The 24186-nt window shown below is 38.0% G+C and overlaps 2 protein-coding genes across 6 annotated transcripts; both read right to left on the reverse strand.

Annotated features, from left to right (window-relative positions):
• Positions 1–303: 303 nt before the first annotated feature.
• fbxo25 (F-box protein 25) lies at positions 304–15456 on the reverse strand. Of its 5 annotated transcripts, none has more exons than XM_067572605.1 (11): positions 15350–15456; positions 14305–14484; positions 8347–8450; positions 6357–6406; positions 6130–6222; positions 5937–6030; positions 4329–4513; positions 3935–4117; positions 3343–3498; positions 2306–2332; positions 304–1205 (listed from the first exon to the last, which is right to left on the reverse strand). In XM_067572605.1, exons 2-11 carry the CDS (start codon positions 14430–14432, stop codon positions 1116–1118), a joined length of 1110 nt encoding a protein of 369 aa, XP_067428706.1. In that variant the 5' UTR covers positions 14433–14484; positions 15350–15456; the 3' UTR covers positions 304–1115. The 5 variants fall into 5 exon arrangements, with proteins under 5 accessions (XP_067428706.1, XP_067428707.1, XP_067428708.1 ...); XM_067572606.1 differs by having other exon boundaries at positions 14305–14503; positions 15350–15442; XM_067572607.1 differs by having other exon boundaries at positions 305–1205; positions 3355–3498.
• Positions 15457–16238: 782 nt separating this feature from the next.
• Positions 16239–20116, reverse strand: fam110c (family with sequence similarity 110 member C). Its single transcript, XM_067573006.1, has one exon. It carries the CDS (start codon positions 19939–19941, stop codon positions 18889–18891), a length of 1053 nt encoding a protein of 350 aa, XP_067429107.1. The 5' UTR covers positions 19942–20116; the 3' UTR covers positions 16239–18888.
• Between the last annotated feature and the right edge of the window lie 4070 nt (positions 20117–24186).

The raw sequence follows: 24186 nt of genomic DNA on the forward strand, positions 1-24186 counted from the left end.
TTAATCTATCTTCTGAACACATTTTTATAAAAGTCAGCTTCTGCCTTGCAGGACACCTCCCACTGAAATGCAGCATAATAGGAAACATATGAATCAGGAAATTTGCCTGTGTATTTAGCAGCAAAGAATTATCTTCAGTTTTTAGATGGATAGATACTTAATCACTGTGATGACTGCAAAATCCAAATCTAAGGACTGCAAACTATTATTATGCAAAGTCTAAAAAAGGAAGGACAATAATTTCCCTGTATGACCTAGTATAAAAAAACCAAAACAGAAACAAATTTTTTGGAAATATTTAATTATTGTATAGCTAGTTCTTGTTCCATAAAAGTCATGATAGTACCATCAAAAGTGGTGGAATGTTAAAGAAATATTACAAAAGTTGGAGAAAGGATACAAACCCCCCCCCCCCCACTCTCCCCTTTTACATTTCCTGTTTGTCGCTTGACAGTTCTGACAAAAGTAGATTGTAAAAACTTGTACGCCTAATGTAGATTTACATTATTTTCTTTTAGTGTCAGTGCCTTCAATGTACATAGAGCACAGCAAGTATTCACAAAGGACAACATACAGATTGTAAACAGAGACTCAAACATGACATGCATTCAGTTATTGCAGAAAAACACCACAGTAACAAAACAGACCAAAAAGTAGAACAGTTTTAACCCATTAAATAAACAATAAACACATGACTCAGTTTATTCTGACGAACTGTAAATGGTCATCTTTTGCCATTTTCTTTATAAAACCAAACACATTTTTGTTCTATCATCACTTACCTAGCATAAACACGCTACAACCCCTTTTACATATAAATTCATGTAACATTTACATATTATTTTTTTCTTATAGAAAAAATAAGACAAACATTTGTGCAGAAGGAGGAAAAACATAAAAGTTCCTTTTATATTTGACCTATCACCAACATTCTCAAAATCAAGAAACATACATTGACTCTTTCCTATGTCTTATGGAAACATTTGTGCGTAAGGAAAAGAAGACATAAAAAAAGTCTTTTTTTTCAGTTGAAGCCCTTTGTATTTGGGTAAAAGACATCAAGGTCTCGTACACACTCTTGGTTTTGGGAGTGAGGGCAAACTTCTCTTGAGGGTTTAGAATTTGAAGAGGTCGATAAAGTGCTGCGGAGAGATGGGCATGAGGCAGCTGTCTGGATCGTTGGCTGTGCACGGGTGGCCGCAGTCCTGGAAGACAGTCAACAAGCAAATCATTACCATGAAATCACCATGTTCACATGACACATAAAGTAGTACAGAGAAACCTGGTTGCATCAGCTGTTAGTAAGTTCAAACTCTGCTAATAATGTAAGCGCACATACACCTACTAACTGTTGTGTAGCTAACTGACCCAACTGATAGCTGATTAAAGAGTATTAGCGGCCATTTGGAATATCATCGACATATGTTATTATGACAATAAGTGTCAATAATTGAGTTAACCGGCATCATCACAGATTTTAAATGAACTATAAATGCCTAGAATGTTTAAGAAACTGGGAAGATTTTCACAATAACACAATATACCTGAAATTATGAAAACGTTATGACAGTAACATTAAACTGAATGACCAAATAAGGTTTCATAGTGGATATTTCCTTCTGACTCTTTATTTCATGAATACTACTAATTCTGAAACACACACATATCTCCATGTATACAAATAAATATAAAACAAAGTAACTTCACAAAGGATTGGCAGTTAAGTCTATTGCATGGTCCTTTTAAATTGTTATTTTTGTAAATTGTTACTAACAGCTTGTGATTACTTTGGATTAGACAGGGCTACAGATGTTTCATGGCGACCATTTACATATACTGAGGTCTTTACTTGCTCTAAGTTTTAATGGTACAACCAGATTTAGTAAATCACTAGTTTGAAACTAGTTAGTAGTTATATTCTTTGAGGGATTTACAAATAGCTGGTGCAACCTGATCCTGGAGGTTAGTAGACATATAAACATTTGTCTAAATATGAATGTTAGACAAAAAATGACAGCTGACCGTTTTCTTTCAGACACATGAAATTAAGACATTCAGAGGATATTATGATCCAGCAAAAACAAGATGATCCAAGAATGCGGTTAGAGGCTTTAGAAAGTCAGCGGAAAGTGTGGCACTGTTTACTAAACACTCCTGGAGCAAAACATGATGTCATCGAGTGAAATGGAGAACCGAACAAGACAAAGCTCAATGCAAAGCACAAGATAAAATCGGATCACTGGGGGGAACATGACAGAAGCTGGGAAATGACAACAACAGAAAGGCATGATGGGACAGAGGGTACCTTGAATAACAACGCCAGGTGGCGATCCTTAAAGAATCAGGGAGAAGAGGAACCAGCGGGAGAGGAAGGAGGAAACGGAGATGAGCAAGGAAAGGGAGAGGGCAGAGGTTAAAACAGTACAGGGACCAAGCCAAGGACTATAACAGGTTTTGTGGGTGGTAAATAATCAAAAGGGAGAAAAAAAGCGATTGCTGCAACTTTAATCCAAGCACTGTTAGTTTGTGTATATACAAATATTCCCCAGATGTTACTAACTCACACTTAACTTACATGTCTTACATGCAGTTAAAGATCAGATCTCATGAGTCAGTGAGGGCAAACAAGTCATTTTTTTGACCTCTAACTGCTATATGTACATGTATGAGCACATGCGTTCACAGAATCCATTGTATTGGCCGACAGCAGCACTAATGTGTGCTTATATGCGTGACCTGTTTATTTCTATTTGAATAATCAGAGCACTGTTCTGAAAACAGCATTTTTTTTTTTTAACGCTGGTCTCAAGTTTTAACAGTAAATTGATCTGTAATAAGTCAAAGGAGAAAGACTTTTTTTCAGAGAGCCAAACATTTACAATATAAAGATAGGATTTCAGTAATTATTTCTAACATTTCTTGCTTGAAGCCTGCCAGAGAGAGCTATCAGTGTGAGAGAGGCTGTGTAACTGGATCAAAGTGTCTCTGAAGCTTTGTCTGAGTGTACAAAATGATAATGGATGTTTTGTCTCTTTGGCCCAGAAAATACAACGTATTCAATGTGTGTGTTCTGGTACTGACTTGAAGTACATACAGTGTAAAAGATATCAGTGATTCACACACACATCTGTTCCAGCTTCTACTGAGCTGTACAGTGATCAAAAAGTGATAAAAGCAAAAGCTAAACCCATCCTGTTAACCTTCTTTTAACATTGACCTCTAATATATTAGCTGCACAAGCGCCAATGTATGTAGGGAATGTATGAACAGTTTAACCCAAAGTTAAGTACTGTGATGAGGTGTTTTCTACATGACATAAATGTGGTTGTAGGTATGATTCACCTTCTTGTTTACCTTCCAGAAGAGGATGCTACAGTGTTTGCAGAAGTGCAAGGTGTCGCCGTACTGCTCCTTCATTGGGTAATGCTTCTGTAGGGTGAAGTACATTAGCTTCCAGTCCACGTTGTCACTCTTGGTTAAGACCAAATTCCTACAGAACTGCATTTACATAAAGACACAAGCGCACAAACACACACACACACACACACACACACACACGAATGGAAAGAAACACACAGTTTGAAGCCATTTATCAACCCTTTAAAACACAGGGGACAGGAATGTAATTATAACTGGAACAAAATGTAATTAGATATAATTGAGGACAATTTCTCATTAACACTAAACCCGCGTGGGTGTTTATGCGATAAGTGTGAGTTGAGTGTGTTTGTTTGTGTGTGTGTGTTTGAGAGAGAGAGCGAGAGAGATATCACTATGAATGGTGAGTAAACTGTGACAATCCTGCCCTCTAGTGGTCAACAGGTGAACTGTTTTTGGTAATAATGCTTAACCAAAAGCTACTATTTTCAAGTATATTCCCTTTTAAATTCCAGAGAAAATCTGTGTCTCATGATTGCATATGTTGTTCTCTTACCTGTTTGTCTGCAAAGTGAAAGTGGCACAGATTCTTCCACAACGTCCTGTTCTCACTGAGGATGTGCAGCGTAGGTGAGGCCTGTCCCAGGTTAATGATGTCATGGGCATCGGATAGGTTGTAGAGGATCTTATTATGCATGAGCAGTGGCAAGTCGCTGAATGACTTGCCATTGCACATTTGCTGAGGAGATAATCATCGATGAGAACTTTAATATTCTTACATCACAAAAGAGCTTTTCCACTGAGGTTGAAGTGTTATGATTCATTTACTGTTTAGCATTGAATGTGCAATTCAACCATATTTCACAATTCTCACTCATTAAACTAAACTTGCAAGTGGATGCAGCGTGACAAGTGAGCGATACATACACATACATCAGTAAACTTTCTACCTTGGGGATCTGCAGGTTGTTGAGCTGCTGCTGCCATTTGAGAATGGTCTCCAGTCGGCATAACCAGATGTTGACGTTGCCCACGAGGACACACTTGCCAACATGAATCGTCAGACTGTGGAGTGTTGAGCTCAGGTCCTCCAGCAGCTCCTTGACAAGGCGCGGATTGTACTGGTCCTCTACGACTAGTGTCCAAATAAAAAAACAAAAAAAAATATATGACAAACATTAGCAGCCAAAACCTGACCAAGCAAACAAAAATACCCTGTAATATCTGGTGGTTACAATAATCATAATGTAATAAAATCTTTCCTTTTCCAAGATGCCACCAAAATTAATGGGTAAGTCTGGCAATTTTCTATATTTTTCTTGTTGTCAACAAATCTCATGTGCAGAGCCAAACCAACAATAAATTGATCTACTTACGAGTATTTTGTGTGTATCCAAAGCCTGATTTATTGTATTCATCTGCACATAGACCCCTGTTGTTGTCCATAAACTATTAAAAACATGTCAGTGAGACACACTTTTACACTGGGTGATATGTTCTTTCATCACAAAGAGTTTGGATGGGTAGTTTGTTTAGAAACGGCTCCAAAGACTAACAACAGCGATGACATTTTCAGTCTCCGGAGAGTAGTTCTGTGTAAGGCAGGCGCCACTGCCCACGCGCAGGAACACTGTTCTGTTTATAGTGTTTCACAAGGTTTTTGTGGTACATATCACAACCTTCCGACTTAGAAAATTTATGTGTTCCGTTATTAGTCTTTGGAGCCATTTCTAAACAAACTAATGCGCCCAAACTCTTTGTGGAGAAGGAACATGTCACCCAGTACAGCGGTTTGGCTCATTAACTTGTTTTTAACAGTTTTTGGACAACAACGCAGGTCTACAGCAGAGAAGAATACGATACATGAGACTTTGGATACACACACAATACTTGTTAGCAGGATCAATTCATTGTTGGTTTGGCTCTGCACATGAGATTTGTTAACAGTGAGAAAAATCTGGAAAATCACCAGCCATAAGTTTCTTCATAAGAGAACCTAAAAATATCTATAACTGCATGGAAGAAAAAGGAAAATATGAAGATTAATGGGTATTTGGAAAAAAGATATTTTATGTTCATTGCTGAAAATAACCAATATTTGTCTGACGCACATATAGGCAGCCTCAGATTGCAAAAAAATTATCTAAATATCATTGAAAAGACTGATGAAAAATACTTTAAAACCACAGTTTCAAATGAACACTGCTGACTTAAGTGTATTATTTATCTTACCCTATAAGTATCACAATATACTGCACATGTGGCAGACTGAACTTCAGTCTCGATCTGTAGTCTGCTCCACCAGGAACCACAACCCCATAATGATGGAGCACACTGGTCCTACAGGTTTTGTGGTTAGGCACTCAGTACAGTGAGACTGCCATAACTAAACAGTAACATCTTCTGACTTTTCAGAGTCTTACCATTTGGAAAAGACATTCTGTAAAATATAAAGGTCCTACTAACAAAGTTGGACATAAGAAAGAGTACTTAGAAAGGGTCTGCCTGCACAGTATGTCCACAGAACAAGCAATCATGCCCATCCCAGGTCCACTTACCCTTTCGTACAATCTTCTCCAGTATGTTGAAATAGTTTTTCTGGGCTGCTCCACTCAAAGACGTCAGCTGAGACCTGGCTATTAGCTGGAAAAGCTGTGGGTGAGGGACAGAGTTAAGACAGTAAGAGGCACATAAGTGGTACGACAATTTCCAAAGTATTAATCTTGAATATGTGTGATCGTCATTGCTCACCTTTGCCACATAGTTGAATCTTCTCAAGTCCTGAATGGCACTGGAAAAGTCTAGACGGTTGAGCGCTTCACCGAGTGTGCAGTATCCATGTCGCTGTACACAAAAAAACCACACAAACACACATACAGTTCAATAAAGAATAATTTTATTAAAATATACACTGCTGTTTCAATCAACCGCAAGTAAAATCTGTATGTGAAAATCCTAGAAACTGATCAAGCACTCACTTCTTTTGTGCTGCCTTTCTGCACGTAGATCCATTTATCCCTGAAAACAACTAAAGACAAAAAAACACAGTTGGTTGGAGTGAATGTGCATGATGTGTAGTGGGTGGACAAAAAATGATGAGCACCTGTGCAATCTAATGCAGTTTAATACAAAACCCTCACAGCAAATGTAAAGTTTGTATAGATTATAGGTGTTTGTTCAATTTTATTACAGCAGTGTATTAGATGGGTTACCTTTTAAGTCTAAAGTCTGTGATGTTGTTGTGCTGGATTGCATTGTATTTGTACACTGTCTTTACTTTAGAGGGGGCTGAAACATTTGCATACATTTGACTTCAAACATTTCTGCCAGTTTCAACAAACACTGAACATCATGACCTTCCAAAATACAGAATTTGTCATGGGGCTGATGTATTGGATTACATGAAATTGCACAGCTGTTTTTATTTATTTTATTTATTGTGTCCACCCTCTCTATGTGCTATGGCTGTTCAAATTCCATATAATAATTAGACTTTAAAAGGATGAGCTTAGAGCATATCTATACTTATCCACTTCTTCAAACTGCTGCAATTGTTTTGGATTAAAATGCATGAAGCACAGCTGCAAAGTTCAGCTTTTTAGACAAAGAGAAATGTGGACTGCATTTTAGGAAGCTGACTAGTCATGCAAAATGTTAATGACAGGGTGCACTGCCAAGACTGATGGCAGCTAGCTCTGCTTTTCTGTACCTGCCCACTATGAATCAATACACTGAAAATATGAAAATGATTACATACAAAGACAATATTATAGCCAATTACAAATTATGTTTCTTTTTTGTCACATGCAACATGTATCCTACATTAAACAAAAAACTCTTAGAATGTGTAAATTTGCTGGGATGAGAAGACTCAGTGGAAACTGTATGCAGAGACCTAATTATGGGAGAGGGACAGAGCAAACCACCTGAAATGTCAAATTTGTTTCTCATGTGTAACATGCCAGGTTTAAACTGAGCTGGCCTCAGGTCCTGTTGACAAAAAGGTGTGGCATCAGGACCTGAGGCCAGCTGTACAATGATCAGCTTAAATTGTCGGTTGCTGTCCCGCATACCAGGCTGACACATGCATACAAGGTCCTGTTATCTACAGTCAGTGTTACACAGGAGACACTGTTGATTATCCACCATTTATGTCTTAATAGTGTTTTATAGGAAGAGGTGGCATGCAGTAGTTAGTAGGTGTATACAAAGACACAGGCAATGTCCCAATATAAACATACTCCATTACAAGTAACAGTCCTGCATTACATATTGCCAGTGGTGTTTTAATGTTATAGCTGGTAGCTGTGGAGCTGATTTGAACGATTTCATATAATATTGGGTAGTTTTATCTGTAACAGTGGGTCATATTCTGTGGGTAATAGCTTAAACTGCAAGACAACTAGTAACTAGCTGTCAAATATATGTAGTGGAGTAGAAGATTAACAACATAAAGTGGAAGTACTCGAGCACCTAAAAATTATACTTACAGTAAGAACAGAACTTAAGTAAATATACTCATTCAAGTCTGTGCTATGTGGAGATACAGAGCACTCAAATCCATTTTGAAAGCCACATATGCTACACAGCACTGCACAAAATCCTGAAAAGGTTGCCCTCCCTGAAACACACGTCTAAGTATTACAAATAGATCCCAAAACATATAATTCAAAAAGAGATATAATCACAGAGGAATATTTCAAATGTAATACTCACGTTTAGCTGTAATATAGGGTACTGTGTATTTCTGTATGACAATCTCTCTCGATAAAGTAACAAATGAATAAAGAGTCTCAATAAATCTCAATGCAAACAAAGCTTTCAATAGGTGGTAGACACTTCACTGCAATTATGACTTGTGCCTACCGGTACTTCTGCTTGGCTTTTTTTGTACAAAGGGCCTTTCATTTTCATACCACAAACTCTTCACAAAGCCAAAAATAATGATTATGTGTTGCTGCAACTCACACTGAGATTTGGTGTTGTTGTTGTAGAAGTCCTTTTTCCTCTTTGTGGTGGTGAGCTCACAAACATCTCCAACAAACAGATTTTCTTTGTTGTCACAGCAGAGCCTGTTTAGACAGAGTGAGCATGGGAGGAATTTGTTAATAATACTGCACACGAGTGTGACCAATGTACCTAAAATACACTGTATTTACAAACCACTGCAAAGAGTCCTGGAGCAAGCCTTTGTAGGGCATGATGGTTCCTACGCAGGTGACAGTACTGCCGTATTTGGTGTGGGACAAAATGTTTGAGTTACAATTTATAATCCATTCTAAATAGCACAGTTAGCCAATGAAAAGAAACTAAACAGGGAGTAAATGCCCATTGATTATTCTGATAAAAAAGCTAGCTGCTGCATTTTGGCATTAATTGCAAAAATGTGCAGACTGAGACATTGAAGTAAAGGCAATCAAAATAGTCAAGATGTGAAATTATAATGATTCACAGCGTCTGTTATGATGTAGGAGACACTGCAGATGGAAGACATATATCAAAGTCTGAGAGACAGAATTATAGATGTGACTCAGACAGTTTTTTTTTTCTCAGAAAACAGGCAAAACATAATGAAATCCTGATCTGATCTCTGTTATTTCTGGCAGTCGTTCTGGGCGTCATTGGATATATAAGTGGCCTTGTTATTACTGATAAGATAGTTCTCAACATTTTGGCAGCTGACCTGGACTTGACATCAAGTTGAATTGGGGGGCTTGAAATGGCTCAGCTCCAATAGAACACATGTAACATGTAACATCATGTTAATGAACTGTGTACTGATTATAAATAGGTCTGTGTTGTGCATGCTTTATAAATCAAGACCATAAGCCCTTGTTACAGGGAGAACTACTCTACTCTTTGTATCCAGTCCTACTATATAAAGCTGCCAATTAAGGGAACATCTGGAAGGACTTTGTATGTATGAGTTGAAGTTAATACTTCTACATATCACATAATATTAACATTTTCTCCCAAATGTGTCAAATCAGTTGCTTTGATCAGTTACTATGTACAGTATACAATCACCGTTGTTTGTAGTTTGCATCTGTTTGTTCTCTTTCTACCTGAGGTTACATCCATGGAGACAACAAGCTGCAGTCCCTTGTAATTTGCTCCTACTGTGCCCTTTTTAATATAAATGATTTGAAAAAATATAGCTTTTTTCTCACCACAGTGAAAAAAATGCTATATTTTTTTCTGCAAATAAAACAGAATTAGATCAAATAAAATAAAGCCAAACGTGTGATCTGCACCAAGATGTATTCCTCTGTAAATAGACACTCTCTAATGACCTTTAACTGACAGATCAAAGGCCTGGACTGGACTGCTGTTTGATTCTCCATGCATTACTAATACATTGGCTGAAGCTGAGCACCTGACTGGAAACAATACCAACTAGGGGGAGCATGATATATCAGTCAGCTGATCATACTGGATGATAATACCATAAAAATATGTTATTGGTGTTTGGGATGATATCAGAATCATGCCAAATGCATCACATTAATTTAATAGATAGACAATTCATTGTTAATTACATCTGTGTAAAGGTTTGCTTGCATTATACATTTATTTTGTTTTCTAGCTGACTCACTTACTTAGCTGGATGTAGTGCTGGAGCTAAGTGCAACCCATTTGAGAATATAACGTTTTACGCAGTCAGATTACCTGCACATACTTTAATCAAAGAAGATTTTATTTTGTTGCTTGGAATAGCCTCTTCTACGCACAGGGTACAGAGCTACCGAGAGCTGAAACAATTAGTCTGTTAATCGTTTGTTCAATCAACAGAAAATGACCAATCACCATTTTGGTAGTCAGTTAATCTTTTTGGTAATTTTTCAAGCAAAAATAGCAAACATCTGCTGGTTTCTGCTCCTAAAATAAGGGGATTTGCGGCTTTTCTTTTTATATACTGTAGTAAACTGAATATCTTTGAGTTTTGTGTTCTTGAGTTCTGTTTTCTGACTCAGTTAATCAAGAAAATAATCAAAAAGTTAATTCATAATGAAATAATTGTTAGTTGTGGCCTAAGAGCTTTCCTATCCCTGTTTGCACAGGTACCCTGAACAACCAAAAGACATCACCAGTGCAGCAACAAAGACATGATCCCTCAACACACACTACAAGTTCTGTTTGATGGAATGCAGCCGAGCAAGAGACACATCTGGAAACTGAACCTCGGATTTCACAGTGGTTCCTTGACTTTTTACATCAACCGTGTGACCAAGGTTTCTTTCTTAAAAAGAATGTGATAGGATCACAGTACAATCAACTTGACCACACTAATCTCTGATTCTTAAATAAATGAATACTCTGCATTTATGACAGATTTATATGCCTTACTGCTTTACAGACTGACTGATAAGATGGTTTACATGGTTTGGCCCCAGAGAACATGCAACAGGGTATTTACTCTTATAAAAAATACAAAGGCTAACTTATGTTCACATGCTTCCAGAAGCTGGAATATTCACCTTAACAAAATGATCGGTCACAATGCGGGTGAACACACATGCTATTGGATTAAGAAACTTATTTACTTTTTCTCTATCGTAAGCAAAGGCATAGCTTTGCTTGTCTGCCTGCGAAGTCAACTAATCGGGGTGAATGAGCTCTACAGTAATCCCTCGTCTCTATCCATTTATCCAATTGCACAGGCGTACACACAAACCCACATGCAAGCACTGTAATCTGTCACAGTGAATTACAAGCGAGGAATGCAATAGCCCGGCGTTTCGCACAGGTTGCATGCAGAGCAACGGCCTCGACAGACCCAATAAGAGACATCACACAGCAGCAGGGACGTTCAGAAGGATTTGTGGATATTTAAACTATATCCTGAAATACATGAGCGACAGTAAGAGGAAGAGGGCCATGTAGGAAGTTATATGAACAAGGAAGATTTAGCTGTTGCACTTACTCTTACATTTTGCATTCAAATAGCATTTATTATCTGCTAGAGGATGACATAGTGTTAGATAAATCATCTGTCAGAGAAAAGGAGGAAGTGAGGTTCAAATACTTGGCTGACACTTAACTTTCGAGCAGCTATCTGGCACTTGAGTGTTTGCAGATAATAGGAGACAAAGGTTTGTTGGTGCTAGGAGATACATGATCGAAACAACTTCTGTGACACTGTGTACCACGCTAGTTACCATCATAATGCTCCTCTTGCAGCCTGCCTGTGTTGGGTCTGCCAAATGTACCTCCGTTGTATGAGGTCATTTGCCTTTCCGAGCGAGGTTGCACTTGGAGAGCGGCCAATTTGAAGAGATGATGTCACTGGTCATTGTCTGATGCCGTGTCTTTGCCTTTTAGTGAGAAGACTGCTGACAAGCTGATGTGGCACTGTGAGGTTCTATTGGTTGATCGATTGAAAAGGCAGCATTGTGACCTGACGGAGACATCACCAACTAGCGCTGAGATTCCCACTACCACTTACTTTATATCTGTACCAAGCAGCTAAGAAATACAGTGAAGATATGTGGTGTCATGTACAGTATGGACTAATAAATCCATATTAAACCTTCAGTGCACCATTTAGGCATTTTCTGTAAAAACAACATATGCAAACACCCTCCACAAAACACACAGTATATGAAGTAGGAGTGTGAGACAAATAGACTGAAAAGGATGTCTCTCCTGTCTTGTCTCTCCCTTTTATGTGAGACTGATTGCCAGTTGGGATGCACCAAAACAGCCCATGTTTCCTGCAGATAACAAGGCAAGCTAGACTGCCCACAGGGGTGCATGTAATACAGACAAGGAAAAAACTAAAATAGCAAAGCATGTTTTTAGTTCAGCTGCCCTTAACAAACAGCCAACAAAGAAAATACTTTTGGGACTGACAGTATTATAAAAGCGCACAACAGGCATTGTTTGAACTTGAGGTTATTCTTGTGTACTCGTATGAACCAGTATGTTGACATTCATCACACAACTTCAATCAAAAGCCTCTAAGACACAATTCACATGTTGCACCATTTACAAACATCCCAAAGGTATTCCAAGAGATGTATAGAAGAAAGTTCAATGCTGACTTTCTGTTCCAGCACTATATACAGTACCAGTCGAAAGTTTAGACACACTTTCTCTTTGAAATGAATGGGAAAGTGTGTCTAAACTTTTGACTGGTGCTGTAGAATTTCAATCAACTTTCAATTGTGCCCTGACAGAGTTGTGAAGATTCATAGATGCCTATGTATGGGATAGAGGAACAACTGAGGCGAGCATTGTGTTCATTGTGTCTCCTGATGCCTTATTAATCCTACAACATAACTTAATATATCATCATAATGACAGGGAACTTACAGAGAGATAATCAATCACTTCATGTGCCAATCAATAAGTCACATTGCAAAAAAACAGGAAATCTATAGTTTTCAATGATGACATAAGCTTTTGCTGTTTAACTCAATGTTATTGTGTTACAGCAGGTTACATGTTACAACCAAGTTGCATGACATGTTTTAAAGGTGTGTTCATAAATATCTTGAGTGTGTGTGCTGCTTTGAAAGTCAAATCAATTCACACACAAAAACACCTGATCTCAATGATCTACATGAGGTAAAAACACAAACATGTTACATGTCAGCTCAAAACATCTTCCTCTTCCTCTTTAACATCCACCTCAATTATACTTTTAGTATTTATCTTCGGTTTACCAGGATGTATACACTGACAAGTTGGTCTCATGTAAAATTACCCTCTTGTGTCTCAACACAACTCTATATTCAACTCTGACTGTTGCCATGACACCCCCTTGTTAACAAGAGGCTGTAATTGTGGGATGCAAATCACCTCCTTATCAAAGACTATGCTTTGGCCCTGATAAGAGTTGACTGATCGATTTTCTTGCTCACAGTGAGTAGCCATGGCCTTATCAGTACAGTCTGGTCAAGAAGTTTACCAGTGTTATCATCTACTGATGGCCCTGCCGCTGCCTCCTTTTCCCACTGGTCTACTAAGCATTTTCACAACAGGTTGCCATTTCAATTTCAACTCTATTATTATCCTGGAGGAAAGTTGCAGCAAGGCATTATTAACATGTACTATATCTCATAGAAATGCATTGGTCACAGTAAACAACAACAATCCATGGTCAAAACATATCATCTCTCGCCATCACTAGTCAAAATGCTGCATGCCCCCTCTATTCCCCTTCATTTCTTGTCAAGCTCTCTACCGTCCTCTTTTTAATAAAGGAAAAAATTCTCCCAAAATGCAGCTGACCATGGTGTAAGGTATTTTGTGGAAGTGGGAAAGTCAAATCAACATCCAAGTAACCTTTGGCAGTCATTAGATTCCGCTTTTAAACAGAGTTGCAGGGCTAATCAGATGTAATCTACTCTTGGCTACACTGGTTTCATAAAATTGAATCCTGATGGGCTAAGAAAAGAAATATGCATCTACACTGTATTTTAAAGCATTTTAAATGCTGTTATTACAACTCAAATTTCTTGACCTACATAGGAACACTACAATTTAACAAAAAAGTAAGAAATAAAGCAACTTTTGATAGATTTACTGTTGAGCTCTAACTCCAACTAAGGGCTGGTTGATATGGCCAAAATCAATAATATGATGATAGTAAGATATCGCTCTCTTCATAATACTTTTATATATACAAAATCACATATAAAATAATAAATTTTAGAATTGATGTTTAATGGAGCAAACTGTGTTAACTTTTCACTGCAGTATTTTGTAAACAATACTGGAAGTAAACATTAATGCATGTGACAATTGTGTACTGAGGATCTAATACACTTTTAAAATGAGTATTTGGTCAATTAAGTGTTATCTAGACTGGTAAAAAACTGAATTCAATAAAGATATACAGTTTGATGAAGACAGTACTGATCTAACAACACTATTAAAAGGCAGATATAGGTGATAAAGGTTAACGTGATATGCTCTTACTCTTTCAGGTCTATCTCTCTGTTGTTGTCGTCCAACTCATGTCCATAGAGGACAATCCTCTTCCAGCCATGTTCTGTCTTTGTCCAGCTCCATCCTGGCGACCTCCAGTCCTTTCCCAAGAAAGGCATTTTAGCTGGAGGTGGGACTGTGAGCAGAGATGGTCGCTGCCTCTCCAAACACCTGGAGGGTTCACAAGATGCTGTTAAAAGAGGATTTATCTTTGAGCTTTGGCTTGTATGGAAGTAAAGAAAGGCCATAATAATTTATATCATATAAGCAACTGTTTTAGGGTTAAAAAATTCTGAAAATTCTCATTTTCAATAGTCAAAAAACTATACTCAAGTTGCTAAAATTTATTTTTTGATTTAAAAATTCAAGTTGAGTCAAAAAATCTAGACTGAGGATAATCAATCGATCAGACCTCTGTCCTATCGGATTAAGGTCCATCAGTCATTTCATCTATATGTGACTGGAACCCCGGGACACTTGTGACCCTGAAAGATAAAATAAACTGCACCAGTTGAAATTACCTTCTGGATATTTAAAGAGGAGGATTCAAACCAACCAACCAAACAAAAACAAACAAGAAAACCAATGCAATAGATTCAGTAAATATAAAGAAAAGTGGTTACATTTCCGAAGTTGGTATTTAGTTGCTTAATCATCTGTTTAATTTTGGCCTTTCTTTGCTTCCATATATATTATAGATATATTGATTCATACCAACATCTGCAAAAACAGCTGCCAAATAACAAACAGTTAGTTATCTATGTTTTCGCTCTATTGATGGTTTAACATAGATGCACAATGGCACACAGAGCCAGATATTTTTCATAACACACCTGACAACGACTGTGGCGCATTCACCTTCAGCATTTGAAAAAATAACAAGAGACTTTAGCTTTAGCAAGAGCTGTCTGAGTCGTTTTAACGATAAAAAACAAGAATTAGACGAGCTGTCAGTCGGTTCAACACCTACAATCACGACTGTAAGAACTGGAAGAATCTCAACAACACTAGCATACAGCTGGGAATTTCTACAAACCTTGACAGGCAGTTGCGACTTCTTTGATGTGTCGTCCGTCTCTGCTTCTGTTTCTTGTCGCCCAGCCTGCAGTGCTGGAAATATTGACGGAAGTAAACACAGTGCGGACACTCGCATTCGTCTCCGCCCCTGCTGTTCTCTGATTGGACGATACGTCACTATTTTGCTTGTTGCTACCCAGAGCCGCGTCGTGGATTGGCTGACCGCAGCTGTCAATCACTGCCTTTTTTCATCCCTTCTGTTTTGTTGGGGCTTTCTGCTACACGTGACAGAGGACTGCGCACATGTACTTATGTTTTGATTTTGAGATGGGGGATGGGGACAGCACAACTGGACAGCTGTGTGTCATTGAGGTACATTTCTATAACACATAGCGTTTTAAAATGCTTAATTAATACGTGATATTAGCAACCAGAAGCTTCACGTTCAGACCTTATATGATTTATGGCATTTTATCTGGGTCATTGCTTTACTGTTGTGGATCCTTCCTGTTCTAATGTCATTAATATCATTGTAAATTTTATTGTGACACTTGGGTTTGCCATAATTCTGTCCAAATTTTGACATGTAGGCTAAATATATCTTCGATTTGTTGTATTTATCAGAGTAGTTGTAGTCTTTTGTCATTTCAAATATGTCCAAGTCAAGTCTCAGATCCTTTAGGGATCTCATAAGAACATTCCCACGTAGGATACACCAACATTTGATCATTTTTCTCTACAAGGCCTGCCTTTAAAAAAGAAAAGAAAAAAAACTGATCCTGGACGTATAGGAGTCAAAACTTCTGCTTTCAAGTGTCAAATTAAGTCAAGTCTGCAGGGATTCAAGGGCTGCAACATGTCATTATTTTCTTTATTGCTTTGTCTATAGTATGTCAGAAAACAAATGTGAAAAATGTATGCCTCTGTAATGTCTTAGAGGCCAAAGTGACGTCTTCAAAAGGTCTTGTTTTGCCTAAACAACAGTCCAAAACTCAAAGATATTTGTTTTACTAACATTAATGACACATAAAAGCTTAAAATCCTCACATTTGAGAGGCAACCAGACAATGTTTGGTGTTTTTCCTTTAAAAAATGACTAAAACACTTATTCAATTATCAGAATAGTTGAATTTTAATTTTCTGTTGATCAACTAATACCTTAATCAACTAATTGTTGCAGTTCCAGATTCAAGTCTTAAGTAGGAGCAGTCAAGACCAGGTGTCTCAAGTCCTATTTTTTGTGTAATGAGTCTTTAGTCTCAAGTCTACACATGCATGTTCATCAGTGACAGGAAGCACAAGGTCTGAATAGCTACTTCCATTACATTAAGCTTTGCTGGCAAAAGCACTAATGCAAAACCTGTTGCTTTGTCTCCCTCAAATTAACTAACAATAACATATAAAGCATCTGTCCAGACCGGTTAATATTGTTCCTCTGGGCATTGTTACATTTGATTACAGTGCAGTCAGAGGTTTGGCACAGTTTGACTGACCTATTAACATGGAGTTTCAAGTAGATTCAGTCTTGTTGTTAGGTACTGCCCCCTTTAGGCCCAATACGATAAATTCAAAAATGTTTTTAATCACTAGAGTTTGTGTGTTATGTGTCTTTGTCTGCAGATAACTACTCACAAACATATGTTTTCTGTACAATTTGCAAAAATAATCACATTAAAACATTTGAATACAACACAGATTCACTTTTCTCTCAGTTGCCACCGATCAATTCAATGTTTTGTCCAAAATGAATAAATTTCAGTGGCAATTTAATAGTTTACTTGTAAAAAATACTAACTTTATTTCTGCTTTATAAAACAAGATTTACAGGGTACTTCAGTAGAAAACAATGTTAGACAGGCAGCAGCAAAAACAGTTATTAGTGGTGGTTTGGGTAATGGGTGGGGTCACATTGCTGTTGTGTTTAGAAGTGTGGTAATAGAGCATAATAATAGCTTAATAACACCTTTAGAAAAGACACTTATAAGACCACAACAATGCAAGTAGTGTACACTTTCAGTCAGTTGACCCATATTGTGAACTTTATACATTTCTGTTGGATGAAGCAGAGGTTTTAATGCCACTGGAAGTTATAATACTTCTTTCAATTTGTTATTTTTCCCCACCGAATCAATAACTGATCAAGCAATAACTTTAGGGTCTTGCCACAAACATTTTGAGAGGGCAGGACATGACTTGCCTTGATGTGAAACAGTCAGTCAGCCCTCTGGAGAAATGAAAGGTGTGTCTACAACACGAGTGCAGCTGAGTAATGTGTATGCACTCATATACTGTATACATACAGTAAATATTATTAGATTCAGTGTTTGAGCCAACAATAGTCTGTCCTTTGCTTTTTTTCCAACTCATGTTACGACCTCTGCGCTTTGATCAGGAGGCCATGACAAAGAAACCTGGCTAGAAGACAGAAAGAGAGGGAGAAAGTGGGGAAGAGACAAAGCAGACAAAGATTGGGATGGAAGTGGAGATACAGTTACAACGGGTCACTGGACTTAAGCCTATCAGATTATTTAGGTACATTCCTCTCACACAGGACTTGGGGAACAACTGATTCCTTAGCTGGGAAGTAACTACATCCCTCAAGCTGTTTAGTTTGGCTGCAGTTAAATTTAATGATTTTACTAGTTTTATCGCTGTCAATAAGAATTAATAACATGCAAGTAGCACAGCTCTCTTATTGACTTTTTTATATTTTAACTATGTGTGTGTTTGTTAGTGTGTGTGTGTGCGTGTGTGTGTGTGTGTGTGTGTATGTGTGTGTGTATGTGTGCAATGGAATGTACACCTTTCACCTGGAGAGAAATGGGGAATGCACTCGTTAGATTAGAAACCTCGAAAGAGACAGGTTACATAAATTGTGATTTAAGGGCACTTTCATGCTTGTGGTGGTCTAAAGGTGCTGCTGAGGAACATAACTTATGAACACTGATATTAGATGACCTGAAATATTTATGGCAAGAATCTCAATTCCCTAACACAACATGTAAGCCAATAACTAGACTTTTTTTGAGTAATAAGAGTATTCAGTATTCAGATGTAACAGAGTTTTAAAAAAATTAGAAATATGAGTGTTCTCATATGCAACTATGTGATAAAAAATGAAACTGCATGTACTTAAACACTTCCAAGTTGACAAATGTTAGGAAAATAACAATGTTAGTGTGTCTGTGTGTTTTGTGGGGGCCTGCGGCGTTCTGCATATCTCAAACATGACAAAAACAAAGTCTGCTAGCTGTATGCAAGTTTGAACAGAACCAGCGTCTTTTGCTGAGGAGTGCCAGCAGAAATTGGCACACAAATGCAGTACACACAAATACTGAAGGAGAGTGATATAGGTGCACACACACATACATGAACACACAAACACACGCATACATACATACAGTAAAGAAGTCAATATTTTCCACAGCGTAAAGTCACAAATCACCTGTAGCTGCTTTGGATAAAATGGAATGGATAAAATGGATAAAATGTATCATCTAACAGTTTCAGGCAAGTATTTGGCACGCAGGGCTTGAAAAAATCATTTTTGAGAAAATCTCAATCAAGGTCTCTTAATTTTTTCCCTGTCTCTTTAGCATTTTTGCAGCTGTAAAGCCATTTGATAATCCGTGCATTGCGCTCAATAACTGACGTCCCCTGGCGTATCTTTCCATGTAAATCATCCTCCAGTAGCCCATCACTGTCACCACTGTTCCTGGAGAATCCATCGTCTGATGTAGAGACGCTGATGCTTCGGATATTTATTGCAATTTCGTCTGAACGTGCAGAGAAGTTCTCCTTCCCCAAAGACTTGATTACCTCACCATCCAGCCCGCAGTACATGAAAAAAGCATCAAAATCTGCGAAATTTTTGGAGTACCTGGAACTGATGTCAGAGTGAGAGCGACTGATGCCTTTGCCGGATCTTTTAAACTCAGGAACCTTAAGGAGACTAACAGATTTATTCTCAACAGCAGCTGTCACATTTGTCCCAGAATCATTGTTTTTGGTGGTGTGTTGTTCTACTAATCCATCCTTCCTCCTCTCAGGGTGAGAAGTAACTACAATTGAGCTACATTCCTTTACAGATTCCTCAGGGGTGGTGATTTTTTCCTTGTTGCCTTCAGACTCACATTCCTTATCTGCTGCCTCAGGTAGAGTAACGTTTTTATTCATAGTGCTGCGCAGCAACTTACGTGTTTTATGGTGTTTCCGGACATTTGGAGACCCTCTCAATAATTCACACTTCTGCCTATAAAGTAGAAGGGAGTCTGGTCGTTTTTTGGAACTGGACCGGCGTACCTGCCCCGGTGAGCAGTTTTGTGCACCACATGTAGCCTCAGGTGAGTCACTCCTTGTGACAAGTTTGCCACCACGGTTTGAACTCCGGTTAGAAGACCCGGTGCTACTCACAGAAGCGGATCCGAGACTGATCACTGGCTCCTGAGTCGAGTTGACCACCTGCTGGCTCTTGACATATTTTGGTTTGCTTGCAGCGAGCCTCTCCACCGCACTCATGCGCCCTTTTGTCTCACTCTCCAGTTCCATTTGCTTTCGAAGGTATTCAGGACCCTTCACTAGGATTTTTGTGGTATCGCTGGTTGTCTCCATTGTGGCTTTAGCGTTGATTCAAATCAGTTATTCCTAAGCAGCAGGTATAGTAATCCTTTCCTGTTCTGTACCGTCTATCCAGTGTTGGAGGTAAAAGATTCCATTCAAGCCCGTTCTTTGCCTGAGCACGTATCACAACAGGAGAATTCACCTTGTCTGTTCGAACACACATCAGATTACCCCACCCATCCTGTGTAAGACTAGCTTTGACCAAACACAAGCCTGTTCAAAGTACACCTGATACCATCACTAGTGAGAACAGTGAAAGCTGACACTGCCACACTTTTTTTCTTTTCTTTTCCTGGTGGAAATGTGGCCCTTGATCCTTGTTGCTCAATGCGAGACAAAATCTTACATGTCTGCCTCTAAGAAAACCTGGTTCTGTCTTTACTTAGTGCTCTCCGCTGTCTTTCATTGACTCTTTTACCAGAGAAACTGACTCATCAAACAGACTTAAAACAATTCTAATATTTCGCAATAAATACTGACCGCAGCTTATTCATTGTTTAATTATGCGCAATGAGTATAATGTCCCAGACTGGGATTATTAAAAGCAGATCGATTGTAGTAACTATCTGTGAAAACCGTTAAATTGGTATTATATTTTCCTGAAGACTCTTTATGGCTTTTTATGTCAACATTTTGGTTTCATTCTTATTGGACGAGTCCATAGATTCTTTGAAAGTGTGCAAAGTCAGGATGGTCATTCATATTGTTTAAATCAATCCTCCTAGCCTATCAAAAAATGCTGACTGAATTTGGGGGTTTTACTGGATCCTAAAACATATATGCTTATATATGTATAAAACACCTCGGAGTGCTATTTTGACAATCGAATCAGCCAGCTTTGTCTTGTATGCATCCCCCGTTTTAATGTTTTACCCTTCTACCAATAACCTACCAATGTTAATTAGATCAAGGCACAAATAGTTTTAATACAAAAACCCTGATAGATTCCAACATTCCCACATGGTTGTTAAAATAATAACTGCACAAAGAATCAAAAGAAAGAAAACATTTCGGTTTTGTATAATATAATGTGTAGTTGGGCTCAACAGATACGGTATACTCACTCAGTTATGAATATCTTCACACTAAAATGTTGCACCTATGTGCTTTGCCAACAATGATAAGCCCTTTCCAACATGTGCTTCAATCTGCTGAAACCATAAAACAATGAATTCTACTTTAACAGTTCAGTACATCTCCAATCTACTATAAAGCTGGCACTGGTACTACTAGTACTACTAGTAAATGTCTTGGTGTCCTCTGGTACCAGACCATACTGGCTTCCTTTTACTGTATCTATACATACAAGTATCCAAAATAATAAGTAAATATACATATAAAACAATAAAATCACAGCTGATTTTGACAATATACACGTCGAATGATATTTGCCATATTGCCCACTCCTGGTGTGTGGTATCACATAGTGTTATTGTGAATGAAAGTAGGGCCAGCTGAACAAACTTATATGCAACATGTGTGTAATAAAAACAATTGTGATTAATCAAAGTCACTCAAAATAAAAGAACCCCTTGTGCCTCGTTCACCAAAACAAACACTTTGGCAACAGAAAAAGGGAGTTGCGGCAATAGAAAAAACTCTCTGCTCCACTTCAGCATGGCTATGCTCTAAACAGTATTTTCACACTCCACGCACTGTGCAAGTGTTGAGTGAATGAATGATTACATTTTGGCAGTTTTCCACAATTTTACCATGGGACCAACTTCAGGGGTAACTACTGACCTATAGGGGCAGTACTGCTCCTGAAACCAAACTGGACCAAAGTAACAAGTAACAGTCAAGTCAAGTCAATATCACAAATTACAAATTTACCTCAAGGGGTTTTACTATCTGCACAGCATACAACATCCTCAATCCTTAGACCCTTGATTCGAATAAGGAAAAACTCCCCCCCAAAAAACTTAACAGTGAATCAGCAGCTAGTTACATTGCCAATTCAAGAGCTTAGTGCTTCCTCTTAATGGGCTTAAAATTATATTTAGGCTTTATCTTCCACAGGACATGGATACAGTATGTGTGAGTGCTGTCTGTGCTTAGATGTGTGAGAGAGAAAGAAGAAAGGCTTAAGCATAAATTTATGCAAACTGGTAAACATGTTTTCATAACTTTCAACTCAAACTAATCTCAAATGCAACACTGGCACAACAATATTCCAAGTGTGTTGAAACCTTGTTGGCTTATAATAGTTGCAAGATCAAGGTTTGAACACAATGGGTTGAAATTGGCAAAAAAAGAAATAGCGAATCCCATTGCAAAAATTAAGGAGTTAACAACTGACTCCCGCTCTTCTGCTTCCCTGTGCAATTGGAAACATTCAGTGAACCAAAATGTGAAACATCTGTGTCCAAACTGAACCTTAAAGATACCAGGTTTACTTTTTCAAAAGGCAGAGGGCAGCACCAGAATACACAGTGTGAAAGTCATTAGAAGTCTGGCATGCCTTTGGCTTAATTACCCTACAACTGATAAGACTGTACTAAAATCCTCAGTTCTATACTTTCCTTTAACAGCAAGTACTTCCTATCTGAAAAGACAACTTTTTTGCCTTTTGACCAAAAAGCCTTTTTATTGATTCCTCTCAAAATAATTTGAGCGGAGTCATATTACAGTGTTTGTACATAATTATCATACCACATCTGTTTTTCGTATTGATTGCATTTATTCAGCCATGCGATTTCTTTTGACTTGCTTCCCTAAAATCAGATTGAATATCTCACATGGGGATTTGGCGGTGTTTACTTGTACTTTATCCTTCCTTGACCCCCGCTTCTTGAATGAAAATCCTTGGATTGTGAAGTATTACACTAAAAACAGGTGTGCACGAGACATCACTATGATTGATGATTCCTCACAGGGATGATATGGTTAAAAAGGCATTAATCTTTAATTTCACTATTGGGATTTGGCATATGAGAAGGAAATGTGTGTTATTCATAAATACTAATAAACATGTTTTCAGTAGATAGCCCTTTCCAAAGATATTTTGCCATGTTGTCAGTACTGGTTTGGGAAATACTGCATATGTCATTGTAGTACCCTCAATGTTTATACTGGCCTCTAAAAAATGGCAATGGCCAACAAGCATATCAAAATAATAACTTACATGAATAAGTGTCTTTCTGTTGCTCTGTAATCACCAGTTTGTCTTGATGTGGTGTCCATGTTTAAAACCAAATGTTTCAAGAGTTGACAAATTTTAACACACACACATTTGTACTACTATACTTGTAAGGACCTTGAATGACACAATGCATTCTCTAGCTGCTAACCTCAAAGAAGCTTTAATCAATATTAATCAATATATTAACAATGGATCACATGTCTCCCTGTATATGAAGGTAGAGAGGGGTTGTCTGCAGTGACAAACCAACAGAGTATTATTAGACGAGTCTAAAGTTCCTGTCAGCTCTATGGAGCTTAGCACCTTTCAGCTCATTGTTTTGATTTCCTGCCCACAACTTTGCTGTTTTGGTTCACTCTCACCACTGTCATCAGCATAGTTTCCATCCACAGCAGGCAGCCTTTTTTAGAAGATAGAAGCTCTAAAAACCGACAGTACACTACTTGCCCAGCACCAATCGATAGACAGACAAAGTTAGCGACTAGCTAGTCAACATATTTAGCATGTAGCCGCTAAAGAGCCAGATGCTTCTGGTTGGTGGAGACATAAACAAAGCTAAAAGTGAATATTGGACTTACATTCACCAAGTGGCCAGAAACACCACTCCAAATTGATGATAATGTTGAATCTGTAAATAGGCAACTGTTTGCCACATCCTATTAAAAGGTGATAATATTTCAGTGTGGTGTTTATAGCTTGTTTCTGCTTCCCCAAGTGGCCAAAGAAAAAACAATTATTGCAGGTTTAACCCTGACCATCATAACTCTAACACTAATCCTTATCCTAACCTCAATGTACATAAACCTTATTCTAATTTTAACACTAAAATTAAGTCTTAACCCTCAAGCCCTCAGTCCTTCAGGGATGCCCTGGTGGTTTGAGTCCAGCCCAGAAACCTTTGTTGCATTTCATTCCCCATTTTGTTCTCCATTCATTTCCTGTCATTTCTCAACTAACTCTCTAATAAAAAGGTATAAAATTCCACAAAAATACTTCAAAAAACAGTCCTTTAAAGGTACGTCCCAAAGGTTGGACTGGCCAAAATGTTGTCACTACCAACATCTGAAACTCAAAGTGGTCCTCACAAAGATAGA

The sequence above is a fragment of the Thunnus thynnus genome, chromosome 18 (genome assembly GCF_963924715.1).
Source record: "Thunnus thynnus chromosome 18, fThuThy2.1, whole genome shotgun sequence".
Lineage (NCBI taxonomy): Eukaryota > Metazoa > Chordata > Actinopteri > Scombriformes > Scombridae > Thunnus > Thunnus thynnus.